Source organism: Rattus norvegicus, chromosome 9 (assembly GCF_021556685.1).
Source record: "Rattus norvegicus strain SHRSP/BbbUtx chromosome 9, alternate assembly SHRSP_T2T, whole genome shotgun sequence".
NCBI classification, from domain to species: Eukaryota; Metazoa; Chordata; class Mammalia; order Rodentia; family Muridae; genus Rattus; species Rattus norvegicus.
Genome location: NC_141542.1, coordinates 113,228,673 through 113,249,765, shown reverse-complemented (window position 1 = coordinate 113,249,765; position 21,093 = coordinate 113,228,673). Strand labels below are relative to the sequence as shown.

The 21,093-nt window shown below is 42.0% G+C and overlaps 1 protein-coding gene across 10 annotated transcripts in view; it reads right to left on the bottom strand.

Moving 5' to 3' along the window:
- The window catches only part of Pam (peptidylglycine alpha-amidating monooxygenase), a 150,159-nt gene that overhangs the window by 128,523 nt on the left and 543 nt on the right, over window positions 1–21,093 (bottom strand). For all 10 annotated transcript variants that reach the window (XM_087564780.1, XM_087564779.1, XM_087564781.1 and 7 more), the window contains 1 exon segment: window positions 20,345–20,465. In XM_087564780.1, the coding sequence (XP_087420906.1) occupies window positions 20,345–20,465 (121 nt within the window).

Sequence of the window (21,093 nt, the reverse complement as noted above, 5' to 3'; positions counted from 1 at the left end):
AGAGATGGAAAAGCCTGTATGTGTGTATGGTGTAGAGGTGATCTCTGTGTTATTTTCAGTAATCTAGATATAGACAATGTGGTAGAGCATTAGTCAATCAGGGATTCAGAAAAAAAAAACAAAAGAAAAGATAAATTAATGCCTCTTTCTATCCTGCTTAGAGCTGGGATGAAGTGTCTTGCACCTGGCCATCAGAATCCTAGACTCTGGACTGTAGGATATTTAGAAGCTGCTTTCGGAGTCTAGGACATTTGATCTGGACTGGGCCACACAGGGACTCCATCTTGCAGTAAACCTTCCTACTCTTGATAATGGTGGGACCCAAGCAGCCATTATAGTCCCATTCTATCTCAAGTGATAACACCAACGTGAATGTGGGCGCCTACCGCCATTTCAGTATCTCTAGAGAACCCTGACCAACATTTATAACCCCAATAGGTAACAAAATAAAGTTACTGTTTCTTAGAGTGACTTGAATATACTGGATAGCTCATTTGTTCAAGTGCTCTCTGTGCAAGCGCAAGGAGCAAAGTTTACGTCTTCAGCATCCACAAAGACACATGCGTGGTGGCTGACATCTATAACCCCAGTAGCAGGGCTGAATAGGAGTCAAAGAGGCAGAATGTCTGGAGCACGAAGAGTCAGCCATACTGGTGAACCTTACATTCAGTGAAAGACTCTGCTTCCTAAACCAGGGAGAGTCATTGACAAAAGCCTCTCCACGCCCACACACACACACCAGAAACCAACGATCATCAAACATCAGCATGTAGAATGCCTGGCAAACAATAGGACAGCTAAAATTATTTGTTGAAATCTCTACATTTCATCTTCTTTGCTGACAATCAACTCATGGTTTAAGAAAGGCCGAACTGAAATTTGTACCACAGATGCCCCTTATTGGAGGTTTGTACAGAATCAAATTTTAGTGGGTTTTACCCTCACGTTGCTCCGTTCAGGAATCCCATCTTTATCTTTGGACTACAATCACACTGGCTGATGGTAACAGCTTCTCGGTGCCAAGTAGCTCGACAGAAGTGACTTTCCTGGCAGGCGCGCTTAGGGAATCGCAAACTGGAGCAAGCCAACGGTGGGAAGGAAGACGCCGCTCAGAACCTTTCCACAAGTTCATACTTTTCCTTGAATCAAGGTATAATTAATGACTTTTTGCCAAAACAAGGCTTAATATAAAAATAGTAGAATTGCACTAGGGTTTCTGGATGGGGGTTACTTATGTGACAGAGACTCGGTTGGCTTGTACATGGGATTTCCCCACCTGACACTAGTGACTTCTTGTCATTAAGTTTCTCTGAAATGTGTAAATGGTTACAATTCTGAACTTTGTGGGACCATTAGCTTGTTACTTCCTTTTTTCTATCATGTATGCATGAATTCATACATAGACATGTTTGTGCTCACACACACGTGCGCGCGCGCACACACACACACACACACACACACACACACACACACACACACCAAACCTGGAAGTCAAATGTACTTGGCCTGTCCACCAGGAAGACTTCTACTCCTCCATCTCCATCGTAAACCTAGAATTTCATCTTCCAGTGGTTTATGAATGATCTGGTCTGGTTGTAATATATCATCTATCTTTTCACAGTCACATCTTAATGCTTGTTTATTGTTAATTCTCCATTCCCACCACAGGGACGTTTATCTTTTTTTTTTTTTTTTAGCAAAATATTGACTTAATCAAGTGACAAACTTGAACAGCTGAGCAAGTCCCAAGAAGCAGATATTTGAACATATAAGGTTCGTCTGCCCTGCATACTTTATAGACTACTGTTTTTCAGACATTAATCACACAAATGGGTATTAAATTTTTGTTTTAAGCGCCATACAGGAAATGTTCACGCAGCTATAAGAGAGAGGACTTCCAGTGTAGCAGAGTTGCCAATGGTTTTGTATAGGAAAATGTATTACCAAAGGCTGAGTACTTGGAGAGAATTTGGTGTGACTGTGGAAATAGATGTCATAGCGTAAGGCAAAGCAGAATGTTATTAGCTGAACTGGAAAAGAAGATGTGGCTTCCATAGGCCTTGTCACTGCTGCCATGGACTTTAACTATGTGGTTTCTCTGGACAGTAAAGGTAAGCTATTGAAATCTCTCATAGAAATTGACGTGGGTGGAAGAATTAGATGAATCTTGTAAAGAGACATTTAAGTGTTCAGAGACATGACAGTTAACAGTTGGGATCTAGGAGATGAGGGTAAAACAGGCAAGATGAGGATGTCTTTTGGAGGTGGTTAAAGGCAAGATAGAACTTGGGGGTGTGCTTCAGTGGAAATGAGAAACACAGACAAGGATGGCCTATGTCCTAGTTAACCTCAGCTGTTAGCTTTACAGCTGAGAAAGACTCACACTGATGAACTGACCAGACCGCCCTGTCCCCTAGGCATGTCTGAGCGAAGCAGATGACCCTGTCCCTCGGGCTTGTCTGAATGGCGGATGCGGTCTTGATTGTAAAAACATTGATGCAGTAAGGCCCAGCACTTGTGGTCATCCCCATTTCCTGGGTGGATATCCTGAGCTATCCACAAATGCTAGCTAAGCACAGAGCTGCAAGTGACCCATCCAGCAGTATTGTTCTACAATCTCTGCTTCAAGTTCCTGTTTAAATTCCTGCCCTGGCTTCCTTTAGTGATGGACGGTGACCTGAAACTATAGGCCAAATGGATCCTTCCCTAACTAAAGTTGTTTGTGGGTTTGTTTTGTGTGTGTGTGTGTGTGTGTGTGTGTGTGTGTGTGTGTGTGTGTGTATAGAGTGCTTAATCACAGCTACAGAAATGAAATTATAACAGTCTAAATCAGGGGTTCTCAACCTGTGGGTTGGGACCCCTTTGGCAACCTTCTACCTCCAAAAATATTTACATTACAATTAATAACAGCAGCAAAAAATTAGTTATGAAGTAGCAACAAAAGTAATTTTATGGTTGGGGATCACCACGACAGGAGGAACTGTATTAAAGGGCAGCATTAGGAAGGTTGAGAAGTGCTGGTCGAGATCCACGGTTTGTATGGCTTGTATTGCTTTTTGAGATGCAAAACACAAGAAGACAAAGTTTTGAATATCTAAGGTACTTTTGAAAACTCAACACATAAGTTCCAAGGGCAGCTAGGTCACCTGGAACTCAGAGGAAAACTTCGACCTCAAGAAAGGGTACAACATCAAAGGTGGATGGTCGTTGAATAATGGGTATCAACTAGGATTTTGCTTGGTGAGCGTAAAGACAAGGGAAGGTCAGAAAAATGAAAAAAAAAAAGAAAGAAAACCCAGAAGAACTGAAAGCAATATGCAGTGGCCAAGGAACAATGAGGTAGGAGTGTAGGAAAGAAAGCTGTGCTTCTGCCGGCTAGCCAAAGGAGAACACCTCAGAATTAGACAGTGCTGAACAAGGGCACCAAGCTGCATCCATGCTAGCTGGTACCCTCAGAGGCATAATGAAAAATGCAATACCCTTATTTCTCAGTTTTTTTGTTCCTGTCCCTAATGTTTTTAAAAGAACATGTTCTTCCTTACTGTTCCTCATGGAAGGCCTATGACTGAGGACTCTGTCCTTATGATTCAAGTCCCTCTCAAGGCCAGGAAACACTCAGCCCCAGCTACACTCACTGCCCTCATGACTTTCCCTAGCCTTTCCAGCCCCATTGTCGGCACCGTCTCTAAGCAAAGCAATGCCTACAGCACTGATCTAAGGCACTCACCACAAGCATTTCCTGCTAGCTTCCTCCGTGATGGCCACACGGCCAGAGGTGACACGGGAAACAAGGATAAAAGAACGTCCATGAAAGGAAAATCAGAAAACCAATAAAAATACCAATAGTAGCAACAAAAACCAGGTATATTTCAAAGGATGAAGGAAAAACATGGGTTAATAGCTTATTTAATTGTTTTTTCAAATATTCCAAGCAGAAAATGTAAGAAAAATGAAGTAATTCTGATATTACTTAAGTAGAATATGTTTAGCAGAATATACTGTCACAGAGGAATCACCACCAATGGATGGTAGTTTTTCCCAACAAAAGAAACCATTAATGTTCATAGACTAATGGGTTCCACACATCTTAGAATCTGAACTCTGGATTCTTTCAATACGCACTGATTTAAATATATTGTTATGCATCAGAACTAATGAAGTGATGTGCTATAAAATTGGACGATCCTTCGAATGAAAGAGTAAGGAAAAACACAAATTACAAATTAAAATGGATGACTAGACGTGCCCAACCAATAGACTTCAGAGTATTCAGACAAATCTGACAGATCTGCTCAAGGCTTCCGTTCTAGAAACAGGACATATTTGTAAGGGGACTAATGTTTTAAAGACATTCAACTGTTGTAATAAAATTCCTGTCTCAAGTAACTCATATTTGGCTCTCTAGCAGGCATGTCCTTACCGCCTCAAGCATGAAAGCAGGAGAAAACATGGCGGACGTGTAAAAGGAAGTTCCTTGAACAGAGCAATTTCACAGTTCCAGCTTCCAGCATCGACATCAACCAAGGAACGGAAGGCATGCACTCTATTTATTTGAGACTTTCTTGCACAAGGCCATTCATAAAATGTCCAAGGCCATTCTCTCTAAATACCCAGATGCCATACTGACAAAGAACAAGCTGAGGAGAGAGAACGGCTCAATAAACAGATGTGCTGACTGAACCAGAAGACATAGAAATGACTTTGATTATTCATTTTACAATAATTCTCCTTATTATGAGACCAGGAGTTCAAGGTGCTGAATTGAAGCGGGGTGTGGTGTGGCAAGACTGAAGCCCCAAGCACTTGGGAAACTAAGGCATTGCATGTTCAAGACCAGCTTGGGTGACCTATACAGCGAAACTAAAAGGCTAATTCTGTTTATTTTAATAGTGCCTGGATTGTAACTGTTACACATATGTGTGCATGAACATCTACCTCGTGGTACACACTACTTGCTCTGCCCTTAGTTGTTGCACAGTGACTACTGGAGTCTGTATAATTTTCTACTTCTTGATGGGTTTTCTCCAAAGCTCAAATATATGCTCCGATACACAGCAATTTTTAGCAGGATTTTCCACCTGAAATTTTCCACTTCAATTTTTATTTCATGTTCGAGACACTTAAAATTGGCACAGTCACTAAGCACAAAATGGCAGTGCGTGTTTTTGATTAAGAAGTGTTTGTTCCTTGAAACTATAAGCACACAGACTTTGGAACAGTATCAAAAAAAAACCAGCTCTAACTCAGAGTATATACAGCATCTCATCCACATGCAAGCAGGCTAAGAGTGCATCTTTAGTAGAATGAACACATTTGTGGGCAGATCCACGAATATTATTTCCACCTCAGTGCCACCAGGAATTAGGTTAACTTCAGTTTGCAGATTTAACTTTGGCCCTATGTTTCAGGGACTGTCTTTCCTTAACCTGACAGGTGCAGTGGACCTTGTGAGCCCCAGAAGCACCCAGACAAGATACAACTCTCAAGGCCAGCACGGGGCAGCCTCTTCCACAAGGCCCCTTTCAAGAATAAAACTATCCCCGCAGCACTTCAGTTCCAGGAGAACTTCCTTCAAACCTCAATGCCCAATGCTAAATCAATCATCAATGAGGAAAGTGCACAGAATACAACTGTGTTTGTCAAATCCAGATTGAGTTGGACCAAGGAAGACAAACACTGGAACAGAAGCATGGTACACATATGCCAGCACAAAGGCGGAGTCTTTTATGGACAAGCAAAAGGTCAGAACAGCACATTTGTGAAATCAAAAGCAAATTCTCCTAACTTTAATTTTAATCTTCGGACATCTGAGCTCATTTTTGTTCTCTGGCTTACTTTGTGGAGAACTTTGGGCAATCCTTTTCATTTGGTCTAGTGAAACAGCACAGTTCATGGAGTATATTCCTCAATTTCCAGCTGCGACTCTTAATGAGTGAAGCAAGACACACAAGAACAAGAATGCACAAGATGCCGACGCCCACGTCAGTAAGCCCAGTGATCTTCAGGGATATAAGAGATGGAGAGTCAGTGGGTCCAAATTAATGTAAGGCACTTGGCCGTCTAAAGAATGAGGCCCTTTCTGTTCAAAGAAGTGGAACAACGTGTGTGGGGCACTTACATTTAAAGATGGTGTCATACATTTAACTATAGTGATCAAGGGCAAAGCCGTTCGGTTTTTCCCTACCGTCCTTGAGTAACATTTTCATTGTTCTGAGACTTCCATCCATAAAAGAAACACTCCAACCAATTTGCATCCTTTTCCTTGAACTTTTAAGGGGAACTATAAAATCAAATATAAAAACATTCTTTGGATCGCTCTTTGATTTTCCTCTGCATGTAATAAACATCTCTATTTTAGCAACAGGCAGTTGTTACATAAAAGCTCTTTTCTTTCTGCCGCCCTGTTGCCAGGGCTGGGCTGTGCTCTCAGGGCTGAAGCCTTGGGTAATTCTTCTGTGTGCTCACCAACCACCTGGCAGTGGAACTCTTGGCCGAATTAGTGTGCTGATGTTGTTATGAACATGACTAACGGCCTGTTAGAAAGGGCCTACTGCTCCAAAAATAGTTCCTGGGCATCGGATACTTGTTTTTCCTTTAAGCATTTTATTTTGCTTTTTTTTTTAAAGGTATCAAATCCAATTTATCTCACTGTAATTTCCCAACTTCAAAGACAGTATTAATAATTCAGCAGGGAAAACTGTACAAATACTGTCTTCTAAACTACAAGTGGTATGTACTCGTCACATAGCCAATGACGGATCAAGTAGCCGTGGATACTGCAAATGCCCATATTCCAGATATGCTTATACATGTCACCAGCCCATCTGACATCATAAACATAAATATTTCACTTCGCTTTAGTAGATATCCCCTTTTTCTCAGAGCGGAGAAATTTGTTAATGATAATGATGATGATAACAACAACAACAACAACAAAATTTGGTGCCATTCCCAGAGGCCTCATCACCTCACGGATTACAGAGTGTGAGGGACCACTGGAAGGGCGGCAAACGATTCATTCACAACCTTCACTTAGGGAGCAGATCCCAGTGCGTGCCATGCACACTGGGCTCACGTACCTTCCAGCCCCGGTGAACGGAACTTTACTCCCAGTCGTTTTTGGATGAGAGCATTAACATGTCGCCCTTCATCTTTAAACAACTTAGCCACGTTTCTCTTAGGAATGGGAAGGTTTAAACCATCGGGGCAACGGGAGAGAATGTAACCAAAGAGATGGGAACAAAGGTGTGGGCTAGCTAAAGGACTGTCCCAGAACATCCGGGAGGTTAAAAAAGCAGCTCGCTGTTCCTATCCAGGCCTAGGACATAGAAAGAGGAAAAACTGCCCAAACTGGAAACTTCAGTGGCCATTGGGCTCTTCGATTAAAGTCAATCAGGAAGCTGGAGGACAAGGCGGATCCTCAAGGACATGTCCCCAAAGGCTGCCCCTTGGAACTTACAGAAGGACAGCAAAGTGCATCTGGATAACCTGATGGACAATGTCCAGCACACAAAATACAACCCGGATCTGTATCTCTGCTCTTGCATCTGCTTTAATATATATATATATGTATCATATATATTAAATATATATATGATATACATATATGTATGTATATATGATATATATGATATATATGATATACACATGTGTATGTATATATGATATACATATATGTATGTATATATGATATACATATATGTATATATGATATATATGATATACATATATGTATGTATATATGATATACATATATGTATATATGATATATATGATATACATATATGTATGTATATATGATATATGTGATATACATATATGTATGTATATATGATACATGATATTATATATATATATATATATATACACATATATATATATGAATGAAACTTAAACCTCAGAAACAAAAGAAGTGACCTGGGCTCCTTTCAGCTTCTGGAGTCTCTGAGAAGAGGCTGAATTGTAATCCTGGAGGGGAAAACTTAGATAAAGAACACAAGGGAAGGACTCTCGGAGCTGAATAAGTAACTGGAACAAAAACCGTGAGATAGAGGCAGACATCGATAGCTACTAATTGGCCAGGAAGTTACGGGTCTGGGAGTCTGAGAATACGAGCTGCAAGGACTGAAGAACGCTACGTCAAAGGGCGTGGGAGCCAGGGAGGATGCTGCTCTGACTAGAACGTGTCTTCTCGTTTTGGTGAGAGACTTGTAATATGGTCTAAATTTGAATTCAGATGTACTGGATGTCACGTCTGTTGTGGGGAGGGAGGGAGGCAGGCATATGTGCCATGAGTCATGAGCACATTTCTGTAAGAAGACAACGTGGATGAAGCTAAGAGACGCAGGGAAGGCCCAGCGAGGAAAGAGACGGACCAGGAGTTATTTCCATCAGTCTGGATAAAGATTTTAGCAATGTAGTGGCAGTGGAGACTCATCCAGGTATTAACCATATGTCCCATATGACTGTCTGTCCCAGAAACATACGTCGAGTCTCTTATTGACATACACTAGACGACAGCAATGCGACAGTGACCCAAAGAAGGTGCATTTCCTGTCCTGGTGTGGTAGGTAGGTCTACTGGAGAAACAAAGGCCTTTGAAAATGAGTTTTTCCTTCTGTTCTGAATGCTAGGTTCCCTGAAGAAGTAGAGGGTCCTGAGAGGACATAACTCTTTAAAACAGAGAATGTGGAGAGGAGCTGAAGGGCTTTCTTTCTGAGAAAGTGATATCTAGGGAGAGATCTGGAAGACCAGAATGTATTAACTATGTTGATCAGGAGGGAAGGAGCTGGGGAGGTGGCCTGTGCCTAACCTCAGTCTCTGACCTCAGGAGGCTGAGGCTAGGTCTGTCTCTTGAGCTCAGATCAGGAAACTAGTTTGGGCAGCAGTAAGATTGTGTCTCATAACAACTGTTTTTTTTTGTTTTTTGCTTTTTGTTAGGTGGCGGCGGTTGCGGCTGCGTCTGCGGTGGTGGCTGGTGGCTGCGGTCTGGCATGCAAAAGTTCAGTAAGAACAGAGCATGGCCAAGAGTCTTAAGAATAAATACAGGAAGTGTAGGGATTTAAACAGCAGGAAAGGGGCAGGCTTTGTAAGGTTTCAAAGGAAGACCTCAATTTAGTGTCTAAGGCCCTAAACAGCTTGATGTGGTTCCAACCACGTTAACCAAAGAGACAGGATGCACACACTACACCATAAATTCCTCTGAAGTCGAGTTGCCTAATCAATCTAGATTTGCTAATATGCTTTGTGCTTTGACCAAAGAACACGGCCAACAAATAACCCTTCTTGTGCTGTGTGTGCGAGCATGTGGGAATGAGAAATCAGAGTAGCTGTCTTGCTTGGTCACTTTGTTGCATCAGACTAAGTCTCTCACTGAGCCGGGAGCTCATCAATTCAGCTAGACTGGAAGACCAGTCTAATTTCTTTCACCTCTGCCTCCCCAGTGTTGGGATGGCAGGCACGGACTGGGGCTCCAAATAAGCTGATAAAAGTCAGGAAAAATCACGCAAAAGTGCAAAATTAGGAAGCTGTTGAAATAAAAGCTTGAACTTGAGAATGCCACTTATGCATGAGGGGAAAGGGGTGAGGCTCATAACACATAATCCTCATTAATAAACACTGACTTGTACATGAGGTGGATGGTATTCATGATGTGGAAAGAATTCCTTTTCATTTATTTAAACTTTACTTATTATTGGACATTATTGGACAGCAAGCACTATTTCGGGCTGGATGGACACAGCAATGAAAAAGACCAGGAGGTATTGTCATCAGCCTGGGCCAGGACTTCAATTAAACGATGATAGTGGAAGATCACACACTGATACGTCACACGTTCCATGTTCGTCTACTGTCCTAAGGAATCAATTCCAACTGGCCAGCAAAACTGCATGGGTTTACCATGGAAAGCACATTGTTTTGGCGTACCTCTAGATTTAACTAATTATCAAACGTACTGCTTCTTTTATTATCAATCTTATGATTAGAATCTACATACAAATCTATGCAGTGCGTTTCAAGAAAGAGAGTGCACGTGTTGGTGAAGAGACAGGACTGTGAGGTGCATCTCAAGCAAGACAGAGTGCACACATTTCAATGAAGAGACATGACATCATCTGAGAGGTGGCCCAGAGTGATATATAGGCAGACTTCTTCTTGCTTCTCCCCCAAAGGTAATATTACAAGTAACGCCTAGTTAGTAAGATTATTATATACATAATAATACATAACATGTTAAGTGAATGACAGTGGGTGATGTCTAAATACTGAGACAGGAATGTAGGGAACAATAGTGACAAGATATTGAAAGGCTAGAGAGGGGCTAAGGTATAGCCTGGAAGACTGATATTTAGAAAAGATTTGAAAGAATAATTTTGCGTATATTTCCATGCTCTGGCATGAATGGCTTTTGAAACTATAGGGTTGTGGGCACAGCTCAGTGGTAGAGTTCATGTCTAATGTAAGGCTCTGAGCTGAAAGAGCTGGTGTTTATGCCTGAATTGACCCTGTGAATTCAGACACATGATACAACATGCTGAGATTCACGAGGTCTCAGTTTGCCTCGCAGGGAAAACTCCTTCTCAATGACGTCCTGCACTGACTGACACGAGCCGACAGCATCATCTTAACTAAATCAATGTTCTTCTTGACAAATGCAAATGAAACAGGCAGAAACAGGCTTGCAATTTCCCTTGTCTTAAAATTTTCTTGCCTATGATAAAGATATTCCAGAGTGGGGTTCATTTATAAAAGTAAGCAAACTATCTTAGATTCAAGTACCTCTAAGTTTTTTTTTGACAGGTGACACTTTGAGATCTTAGGGAGGACACACTGCAGAATGAGGTAGGGACAGGAAGAAAGACACCATCTTCTTATGAAGTAGAGATATCCACAGGGCAGCAGACTCCAGAGCCTTAAGACCATGGAGACTTGTAGACTTGACTTTTCAGTGGTCCTTGGCTATCAGAAAGGTTTTTGGTTTGTTTGTTTGTTTTTTCAAGATCATTACCAACCAAAGTAGCAAACAGAATAAGTACAGTGGGCAGCAAGTGCATGAAATGCCTAATGTATTTCTTCTGACTCCTACCACCATTGATGGAAGGACTAGAAGTCCTGTACACTTGATATCTGTGGGAGTACAAACTCCAGCTCACTGGGCCGATTAACAAAATGATAGGCAGAAAGTTGAATGACCCTTACCTCTCGAGGAGACGAACATTTCATATTGAGTAAGATAAATTTTTGCTTCCAGCTCTAGACTATTTAGGGCATGAACTTAATTTCCTGACTCCTGGGCACAGTTTGTCTCTACTTGGTACCATGCGTGGTTCTGACAGCAGAAAAACAACAGAGCTCCCATTGTTACCTTCTAAACTTGTTTGGCCCCACTACAGTCACCTCGCTAATATCCACATTTACTTCAGCCACCAATCTGTCTCCTTTCTCTTCGCTGCTTTCATACTCTGCCTCGAATAAACATAAGTACATCAGGAAATTACCTCTGAATGGTACAGCGTTTATGGAAAAAAACATTAAGGAGATAAAATTAATATTTAACACATCTACAGTGTCAAAACTTAATATTATATCTGGTATAATCAATTGTGGAAACCGAAGTAAACAGAATTTGTATTTCCATAGCTAAATGATAATTTAGTTGGAAGCAAATGATTTAACCCTAATTCCAGAGGCTCAATGCACTGAACGTTCACTCTCATAAATGTGGGCTGAAATACTTCAGTGTTTTCCGTTTCTATTTAATGTGCTGTCAGTTTCTGTTACGAGTTTACTTTTCATAGTTCTGTTTCCAAACTGTAATATCTCAATCGACTCAGGTAACACCTTCTTAGCTGCCTATAAAATTATGACATAAGGCCGTCAAAGTGTTAATGTGTGTGCACAGAGATCTATGGAAATATTTTAATCTCTCAGAAACATCACTGGCCCTTTCTAAATCAATGTTGCCATGGCAAATGTTTTCCTTTAACACAAGATTAGCTGGAGGTGGGCGTGAGATGCTATACAGTAGAAATTGTATATACATTGCTCTCCAACAGTGCTCTGAGGCTTGCTGGATGGGCAACTCTCCCTGTATGTACATATCTGATTTGTCTCCTTATATTAAACCGAGTACAGTGCACCGTGTGAAGAGCTACCCCTGCCTCGAAAGAACATACACTGCACTTTATTTTTCAAAGAATGTAACACCCATGCAGAACGGTTCCAAAGGCTTTTCTTGAATAGGGTTAGTGAACTATTAATTCAGTCTACGTGGATCTGACAGTAAGAGGAACAACAGATCTTTCTGGTGGCTAGTAAGTGCAGGGAGGATCTCTGTGCTCGCTAAGGTGGAAAGGATTGTACGGATGCCTTCCATAAATGGCTTCCGACTGACCATAATAGAAAAATGACCCCCCCCCAAAACACACACAAAGCTGCCGCTTTTTGCTTCTAAACATGCACCAAGTTTCCTAAATTCTTTAATTAATCAGCATCCCTTAATGGCGGTGCAGCAAAGCAGAGGAATGGGAATTAAAAATTTATCAATTAGAGGCACTGTATGGAAAACCCCCATGGAGATTTCTAAGCGTTAGAGGTGTGTATCTGAACACAAGGCCCACTGCAGTGTTTTCATTGGCGATACTGTTTATTCCGTTACTTTTTATCAATTCTACAATTAGTATTAAAACAACGGGTGACGCCTCTAATGATAAATCAGATAGTTTTTTTAAAACTCTGCCGCCATCCTCCTCCACTGTTCAGAAGCTTAAGACCGACCCGCAGGCAGTTCTTCCTGCCTCTGCGTTGTTTGGGTAAGCACATATAAGCAAACGGATGTGAAAGACATCTAGTCAAACACGCATGCGTGTATCGGGGCTTTGTGGTAAGTTGGCTTAACTAGGGCGGAATCACACTTCACACCGATGTATGTGTTCATACACACAGACGTGCAAGTGTCAGGGCTCCACACCATTACTCCCACTCCTTAAGACAGGCTCTCTTATTGAACCTGCAGTTAGAGTGGCAGCTAGCAAGCCCTGGCAGCCCTCTGCCTCTGTACGTCACAGCACAGGGTCCCACGTGAGTGGCAGCCATCTGTGTCTTTTTATATTTTGCTAGGATGTAGACTAAGGGCCTCATGTTTGTGCAGAAAGCTCTCCCACCTGCTGAGCCTTACCCCTGGCCTTTTACGTGGGTGCTGGGGTTGCAAACTCAGATCCTCACGTTGAGTTTCTGACAAGCCTCTGAGGAGTCCCTCTCCAGAGCACACACTCATAACTTCCCAAGTGCGTTTCAATCAGCTTAACAGTGAGTACTTATTTTATAATCTGAAATGATACTTTGGGACCTAAGGTATGTAACTGTTTTGCTCATGGATACATTGGCCCTTTAATTATTAGTAGACTTTGAAAAAGATGAAATCATGAAGGGTATAGTTTTGATTATTCACCTGTACATAATCCTATTTCTAGATCTTTATAGACATGCTAAATTTTTGTTTTCAACGATCTTTTCTTACCTCATTTTTCAGCCTTTGCTGTCTCCATAGAGAGGGATGTAAATTCTAACCTTCTACATTGCATTCCAGAAAATTTCGCCTGTAATTCCCCCTAATGAATAAGGCAGTGTCACCATGTTCTTGATGCTCTAGATGACACTCTATTCGTTTCAACAATCCTGCGGGCTCACAGTACAGGACTCCACATTCCCTACTTGAAAGTGTATCATAGCTGATTCATGGTAATGTTCTTCAGAGGAGAGAATGATAACATTTCCTGAGCTTTATACCTATCAATGGATTTATCCTCCACCCCAGCAGAAACTCTCAGTCCCACTGAAGCAACAGAAGTACGTGACGTAAGATGCTACACCAAGTGCTGTACCTCCTACAGCTAATAGACAGAATATCCGTGACCCAGTCAAGCTGGGCTCTTCCAAGCCTTCTTGGCTAGGCTTGATCTTCATCTGCAAAGCCCTGAATAAACGCTGTTTCGCAGCTTGACCCCACATAGCTAAGATGAACCAGGAACCCCTTTTACAGTGTTTGCCTAAGAAAACTCTAGTTGGGGAAACAAATTTGCTGTCTACTCTAGCCACACCTGAGAAAATAAAGCCTCTGGCTCCCAGACCCTGGAACCGGACAGAGTGACAACGTTGGTCACTGCCAGGAAGCAGACTCATCTGGCCTAATCTCATTTATCCTGACTAGTCCTTGCACCTTCTTCCTTCCCTGACTTTCCTGAGTCCCATTCGTTTACTCCATGTCTTCTCTCCCTGATTCCCCCTTTACAGCGCTCAGTCACCTCAGTGGAAATCACAGTGGTGCTCAGTTCACACAGGATTTTATATCTCGCTGCGGTACTGCTTTACGGCAGTCAAATGTGTTTACCTTTGACATGACTTATGACACAAGCATGAGGGCTGAGAGACAAGAACGGGAAAGGTATCAGGAATGATGAAGGGCTGTGGGGTCGTTAAAGGACTGGGTTTTAAGCGTGAGTGGTGTTGGCAAGGTTTGAAGTGCTTAGAAGGGCGACGTGGACTAACTTCTGCTTTACCAAGAGCCTTGTGGCTCTGTGTGGGGCACACTCTATAGATGAACAAGTACAAGACAGGCCAGTTAGAGATGTTATCACAATAGTGCAGAATGAACACATGGTTCTCCATGAGAATGAGAAAGATGGCCGTGGTGAGGAAGTCTGGATGCTGCCGTGTCTGCTGACGACACCAACAGAATGTCCTGGCGTATTGCTTATGAGCCATGGGAGAGAATGACATATTGATAAAGATGCTACTGTATTTTACCTGGAAAAATTACATGGCAGGGACGGCCACTTACTGAAATGGTTGAGGTAGGAAATGCAATGTCCCAAATAAAAGAACTCAGGCTTACGGGATCATTTAAACACAAATACCGAATACTAAGAAAAACAAGGCACTGATGACCCTGCATTGATATTTTGCTTCCTCCTCTTCTGAAAGTCAGACACAGTTCATGAGCCACTAAAGACTGAATCCATTTATTAGCCTGAATGACGGATGCAGTTGTTTCCATCAGGGACGGATCCGCTGGCTGCTTTAGCAGTTACAAGTCCATCTTGGAACACAGCTAAACTCTTCATTTCCATGTTCTCTATTGCTGCTTTCTAAGAAACTGAACAGCCCCTGACATGTCAAGGAATAGTCTGCTGAACTATGGTTTATATTTAGATAGGACTGGTGGGAAATTTGGGCTAAAATAGGGTAAACTTGCGTTTCATGTGTCTTTAAACACTGAGGGGATGAGAAGTGGCTGAAGGGGTTCGGATCAGCAGCCTTCTTCTTGTGTGGAAGTGTCTAAGAAGGGAATGTTTGGGGGGTTTGGATGGGCTCAGCAATCTGTATTTCGTTAAACATATTTTTGAGTGTTTCACCCATATTTTTTTATAAGGATGTATAATTAACTATACATGTTTGTATAAAACAAACAGCAAAATCCTCTCTGTTGCTATGTTCATTTTATACGGTTGGCAGTCATGGCTCTTGGTGTACGAGGTACATGGCTACTGTATCTGTTAGTAAACTGTACCGTTGATAATAGCTAAATTTCTTCTCACATCAAACTGTTAACAGGTTTTTAGAGCAGAATCATGAAATAAACATTGGTTTCAGATTCAAGTTAATATGAATTCGAAGTTGTGTTCTAGTTGTTTGGCCGTGGTCAGGTTATTTTAATCTATCTTGGACTCAATTTCTTATGCTAAAAAAGGAGAATAAAATAGGACTTTGAGTAGGTAATTTTTGTGTTATTTAATGAGACAATGGTTATAAAAGTGTACAATAATAGTAATCTATAATGAATACTCAGAAATATGTTCCCTCCTTGAAGATGCTTCAGAGGAACAGAACATAGGAAAAAGAACCCACGTCGTACTGCAAGATGCCTCCCAACCACTCCCTTAGGCATCAGATTAAATTTTTTAAAAAAAGGGAAAATTACAATTCTATAGCCTTCTCTTAAAAACATAGATTAATTTTAGTATTTGTGGGCATGCACACACACACACACACACACACACACACACACACACACACACACACCAGAATGTTCCTAAGTATATAAATTCAACTGCTTACCCTGTGCAATGTTACTTTGTTTTCAGGGCTGACCATTTGGTACAAGGTAACCAATGGGTGCTCTTCCCTGGGGAAGACATTTCTTAGGCTCTCCTTAGATCTCAGTCTAGTTTTGTTTGTTTTTTGTCTCTCGGTTTTGCCATTTGTTATTGAGTAATAAAGTACCAGGTAGACACAGAGCAAAGCTCTTCTGATCACTTAATTACTGTGGTTTGCCCTGGAGCTACTGTATTTTGATGCTAATTCCACTGCCCTAAGGAGGGCTGCCTAGTCACTACTCAGGACTCAGGTGACTTCACCAGAACCTTCTCCCCATTGAATTTGTAAAATAAAGGTGAGGGGCAGGTACAGGATAGAAGGAGGCCTGTCATTGGAGGAGAAGGAAGGATGGGAGAGAAGTTTGAAAGAAGAGGAGGAGGCTGGAATGGAAAGGAGGAGACAGGAGGGAGAAGGCAAGAAGCCATGGCAAGACAATATGGCGGGTGATGTTAAGATTCCACACTGTACCTTTACAGGTTGTTACAAATGTTTTAAGGGATGGATGTTTTAAGGGCTTTGTATGTTTAGGTGGGCAATTATATTTTATCAATTGGGTCAAAAGTTATTGTATTGTGTGTTCTTTTATGTGATGGTTTGAGTGTAGGAAAGTGTGAGGCAGCTGGAGACACTGGGCCGCCACGGAGTTGGGATATCTAGCAGATATCTTGGGGCACTGTAGGTGAACCTAGCGGGATAAAAGACACCAATACATTTTGTATTTTTTATATTTTTACAACAGTTAATTCCTGGAAATCCACTTGAAGAGTTTTTGTTTTGATTATATGATTAAAGGCTGAAACAAACAAACAAACAAAATGTATCCTGGGGGTTGGTGAAGCAGCTCAGTAGGTGAAAGGCGCTTGCCTCGAAAACTTGACAGTAAGTTTTATCACCACATTTTACAGTAGAAGGAGACATCTACTCCTGAAAGTTGACTTTTGATGTCTACACACATGCATTCCTCTCTGCCCTCCCTCTCCTCTCCTCCCCTCCCTTCTCCTCTCCTCCCCTCTCTTCCCCTCTCTTTCTCTCATCTTTCCCCTTTCTCATACGCATACTATTATAAATAAAATTAAAACTTAAAAAGATAGCACAAGAGTCCCAGTGGCTTTTCCTGAACAAACTGGTTCAGGTTTAAGGGGGTAATTTTTAATGGCTGTTCTGAACACCTACCGTATTGGGAAGAACCTCAATGCAGAGGCCTGACACGGCAGGGTGTGTTTTAGCAAGGTGATAATCTGTGCAACCAGTTAGTCGTCCTACTGTGTGAATTAAGCTCTGCTTGCCTTCCTAGCCTAGCTACAGAGTTATTTCTCCAGCAAGAGAGTTCCATCAGTCTCACCTCTGCCGCACGCATTATCTCCAAGCAGAAGCAGTGCTCCCTAACATCTAGACTGAGTGATGCGTTTCTGGACCTCTCTGGGCTATCGACACTAGCGTCTTGCTTCTCCATTATTACCTCGTATGAGTTCTGTTTCACTTCTTGAGCCAACAGAAAGGAAATCTTCTCACTGTACTTCCCAGCTTCATGTTTCCCTCTCTTCTTTGCCCTTCCTTGATTTAAGAAATCCGTTCTTCTTCACATTCCAGATATTCTACATTTCCCCCTCTATCCTTGTTCTCCCTTTGTAGCCTTGTCTCTCTTGCTCAGCTCTCATTTCCCCTCTACCTTTAGCTTCCTCGTCCTAAGGCCCTTCATTCTTCCTTCCTCTTCCATCTCCTTTCCGCTGACCAGCGTCTGTGTTAACTCCTGCTCTAGCCACGCTGTAAGGCAAGAATGGCTGCTTTTTTCCACATAAAGTACCTACAGTCGCATACCTCAGCAGCCACCTCTCTGAGAGTGCCATGGTGAGGAGGAGAGAGCCTTGGTATCTGTCTGCTAAGGGAAGCCTGTCATGTTTCATGAACGCTTACAAGGAGTATCATCTGTAGGTCAGCCAGCAAGCAGAGCATGCTAGAGCGAGAATGTTGAGGGAAGGTGGTGAAATGTTCCAGCCAGGTCTGAGCTGTTTCAGAGCACCCGAGTCACCCAGCCAGTTGCAAGCCGCAGTTGAGAGCAAGACCAACCTCAACCCAACTTCCATGAACTAGGAAAGGCTAACATAAGCAAAGGTGCCCAAAAGACTGAGATCACCAAGGACTTCCACTGGGTCAGCCTCTCTACATTGTGTTCTGTTGTACTAAGCTAGGCACAACAAGCTAGTGACACCAGGACTCCTTGCTTGTCACTCACATACAAGAGAAAGATGCATTCTTAGCGAAAGTCCTAATAGTTGATTGGGCTGTTTTAAGACACGGATCTTTTTTGCAATCAATCACTGTGGAAGGGAAGCCAGATCCAGCCATCTGCTAGCCCCGGCCCATTATTCTCCCTCTTGAGGTGGCTCCTGGGAACCACATGGTCTTAGAGAAAGAGCAAAGAGAGTGATTCAGCTGCAAAGACAACCAACAAATGGCTGCCACAAGGCCCTGGGCCTACAGTGCAAGCCAAACAGCAGCGGTTTAAGTACTGAATGCTTTCTTTCTATGTAAGATTCTAAAGGTGAATGAAGATTTATTTTATGAAAATGGAGCTCTCCCACTTTTTCTTTCTTTTAAATCAACTCTTCTGGTTCCTCTTTCTGAGAGCAGTGGTTCCGACAGAATTGTCTATTACTGTTGTCACTCAATAACAAGAATAAACGGATATTTTCAAATAGCCCTAATTATTTCATTAAACAATAGTGTTCTTGTGGGGGCCACAGTAGGAAACAAGCTGGTAGACCGTTTTAGACAGAACATGCTAATGCATTTCTGTCTCTCAGGCAATGAGGAGACAGAGGCAGCAGGAATACTAGGAGCTTTAGGGCAGCTCACAGTATAGAGGGTAACAAACTTTAAAAAAGAAAGAAAGAAAGAAAAACAGATGACCAATTAGTCATTGTTTTATATATAAAAAAGAAGCAGCTAAGCTTAAATAAATATAGGTTAAAAACCACATTTTAAAACTGAGAGCAAACAAACAGCTCATTTCTTGGGGGGAGGGAGGGACTGTGGTCTTCGTGTTTTGGCTTTAGTGTCGTAGTTAAATACTGAATAAGGTGATTATAAAATTCAGGGCCAGGACAGAAATAACGCAATGTACAGAAGAAATACCTGCCTGGTGACGTGGCCATGTGGAGACAGCGTGGGGCCGTGTCCTACACAGCTGTAATGTAGTTATAGATGATCATACTCAAGTATTCAAATACTGTCAGGTATTACCCGGGAGTGAGAGGCCCATGTATTTTCTAGAGCTTCTGGTCGTCCATTTTAAAAGTCACTTTCCTCAATAAACAGAATACTTTTATTTTCCCAGTGCCAAAAGGGAAAATAGGAAGTGGAGCGTTATCTGTGAGACTGAGTCATCAGGTAGCCAGCCTCTCCACATTCAGGCCTCTCCTCTCACCGCCTGCAGCCCTTCAAAAAGCACGGGGCTATCTTTTAATGACATACATAAATCCCCCACACTGCCTGGCCGCAGAGCATAATTAATTCTGGCCTTTCATGCTTAATGAAACACCTTGTACACACGGCAGTGGTGCCGTTGGCTTCTTGTGTGTGCTAGGTCGTGGGATGCCTAGCAACGTTGTTCCACTTCATATGCTCTGCGTCTCGTCTGTGTGAGCACTGCTGTTATCTCTTCAGGAATACAGCTCCAGAAAATTCATCCTGCCACCTGTACGAATAGTTCCCTTAACTTTCCAAACCGTGGAATGTTTTGCTTTTTTTTTTTTTTTCAACTTCTTGGCGGCGAACAGAATTTTCTATCTTAATTGTGGCTGCTTCGGAAGGGTATTTTAAAAACACAGTAATCTGGTCCATGCAGCTGCTCAGCCCTATTTCCCTCGTTAGAACATTTTGCCTTATCTTTGTGCATATTTAGACGCTGCACTGCAGAGGACATTCCCCCACAGAGAATCTCAAAACATAAAATTTTTAAGTTTCTGTTTGAATCACAAATAACAGAATGGGTAACGTTTTTCATAAACATAATTGAACTGAAATTATCCTCCCCTGAAGTCTTACCCCCTTCACAATACTCCAGCCTCAGTTGAAAAGTATGAAAGCAAAGAGCTTAGTACAGCTATAAATGCGAGTGCCTTGTCCTACCTTCAGTTTTAGACCGTGCACAGAACAGGTGGATAATAAAGTACAGAATTCCACGCACCTCTTTAGGTGTAACCCCAGGCATGCGAATATCCAGCGCAAAATCTGATGCATCAAGAGGGGTGACTGGTCCAATGGTACCAAGGCATTCATTGGAAAATGATCTGGTAGTTTCTTTAAACCTTAAGAAGATAATTTGAACATTCTTGAGCATAATTGGAAGGGTAGAAATAAATCCTATGCCCTTAAGTTTAAGGATTATTAACTTATAACCAATTTGTAAGCAAAATAAAACCAGAAGAACTAAGCAGGGTCTGAGGTTCGACCCAATAAGTGCTCATAATACATATTTCTACTTGATGAAGACGCTATCGTCCTCACGCACACGCTGATTTTCTAGTGGCAAGACTGAATCGTAACCCACTGGCATTTTGTCAACTCTGAGTGCCCAACATTACTAATAGGAAACAAACAACAGAAAACCTTAGGCACAGCCTTGCTAGGTGCAGTTATATGAGGGCGAAATAAACACTGCGATGTGAATTACACACGTACAAGTACATAAATATTTCATATGGTAATTACGAGGTGCGTGTATACAGCTCGATATTTCCTAGTGAGCTATTACAGCCAATGATCTTCTCCCCACCGCCGATCTATCTTGATATTTTATTCCTCCAGCTGTTACATATAGGAAGGCATTCAAGTCTAAACAACTATATTGCAGTTTCTGAAATATTTCCCCAAGAGGGTGCGATTAGTTTTGGAAATCACAACTTCTAATTGGTGTTCCGAAAGCCAGGATAGCAG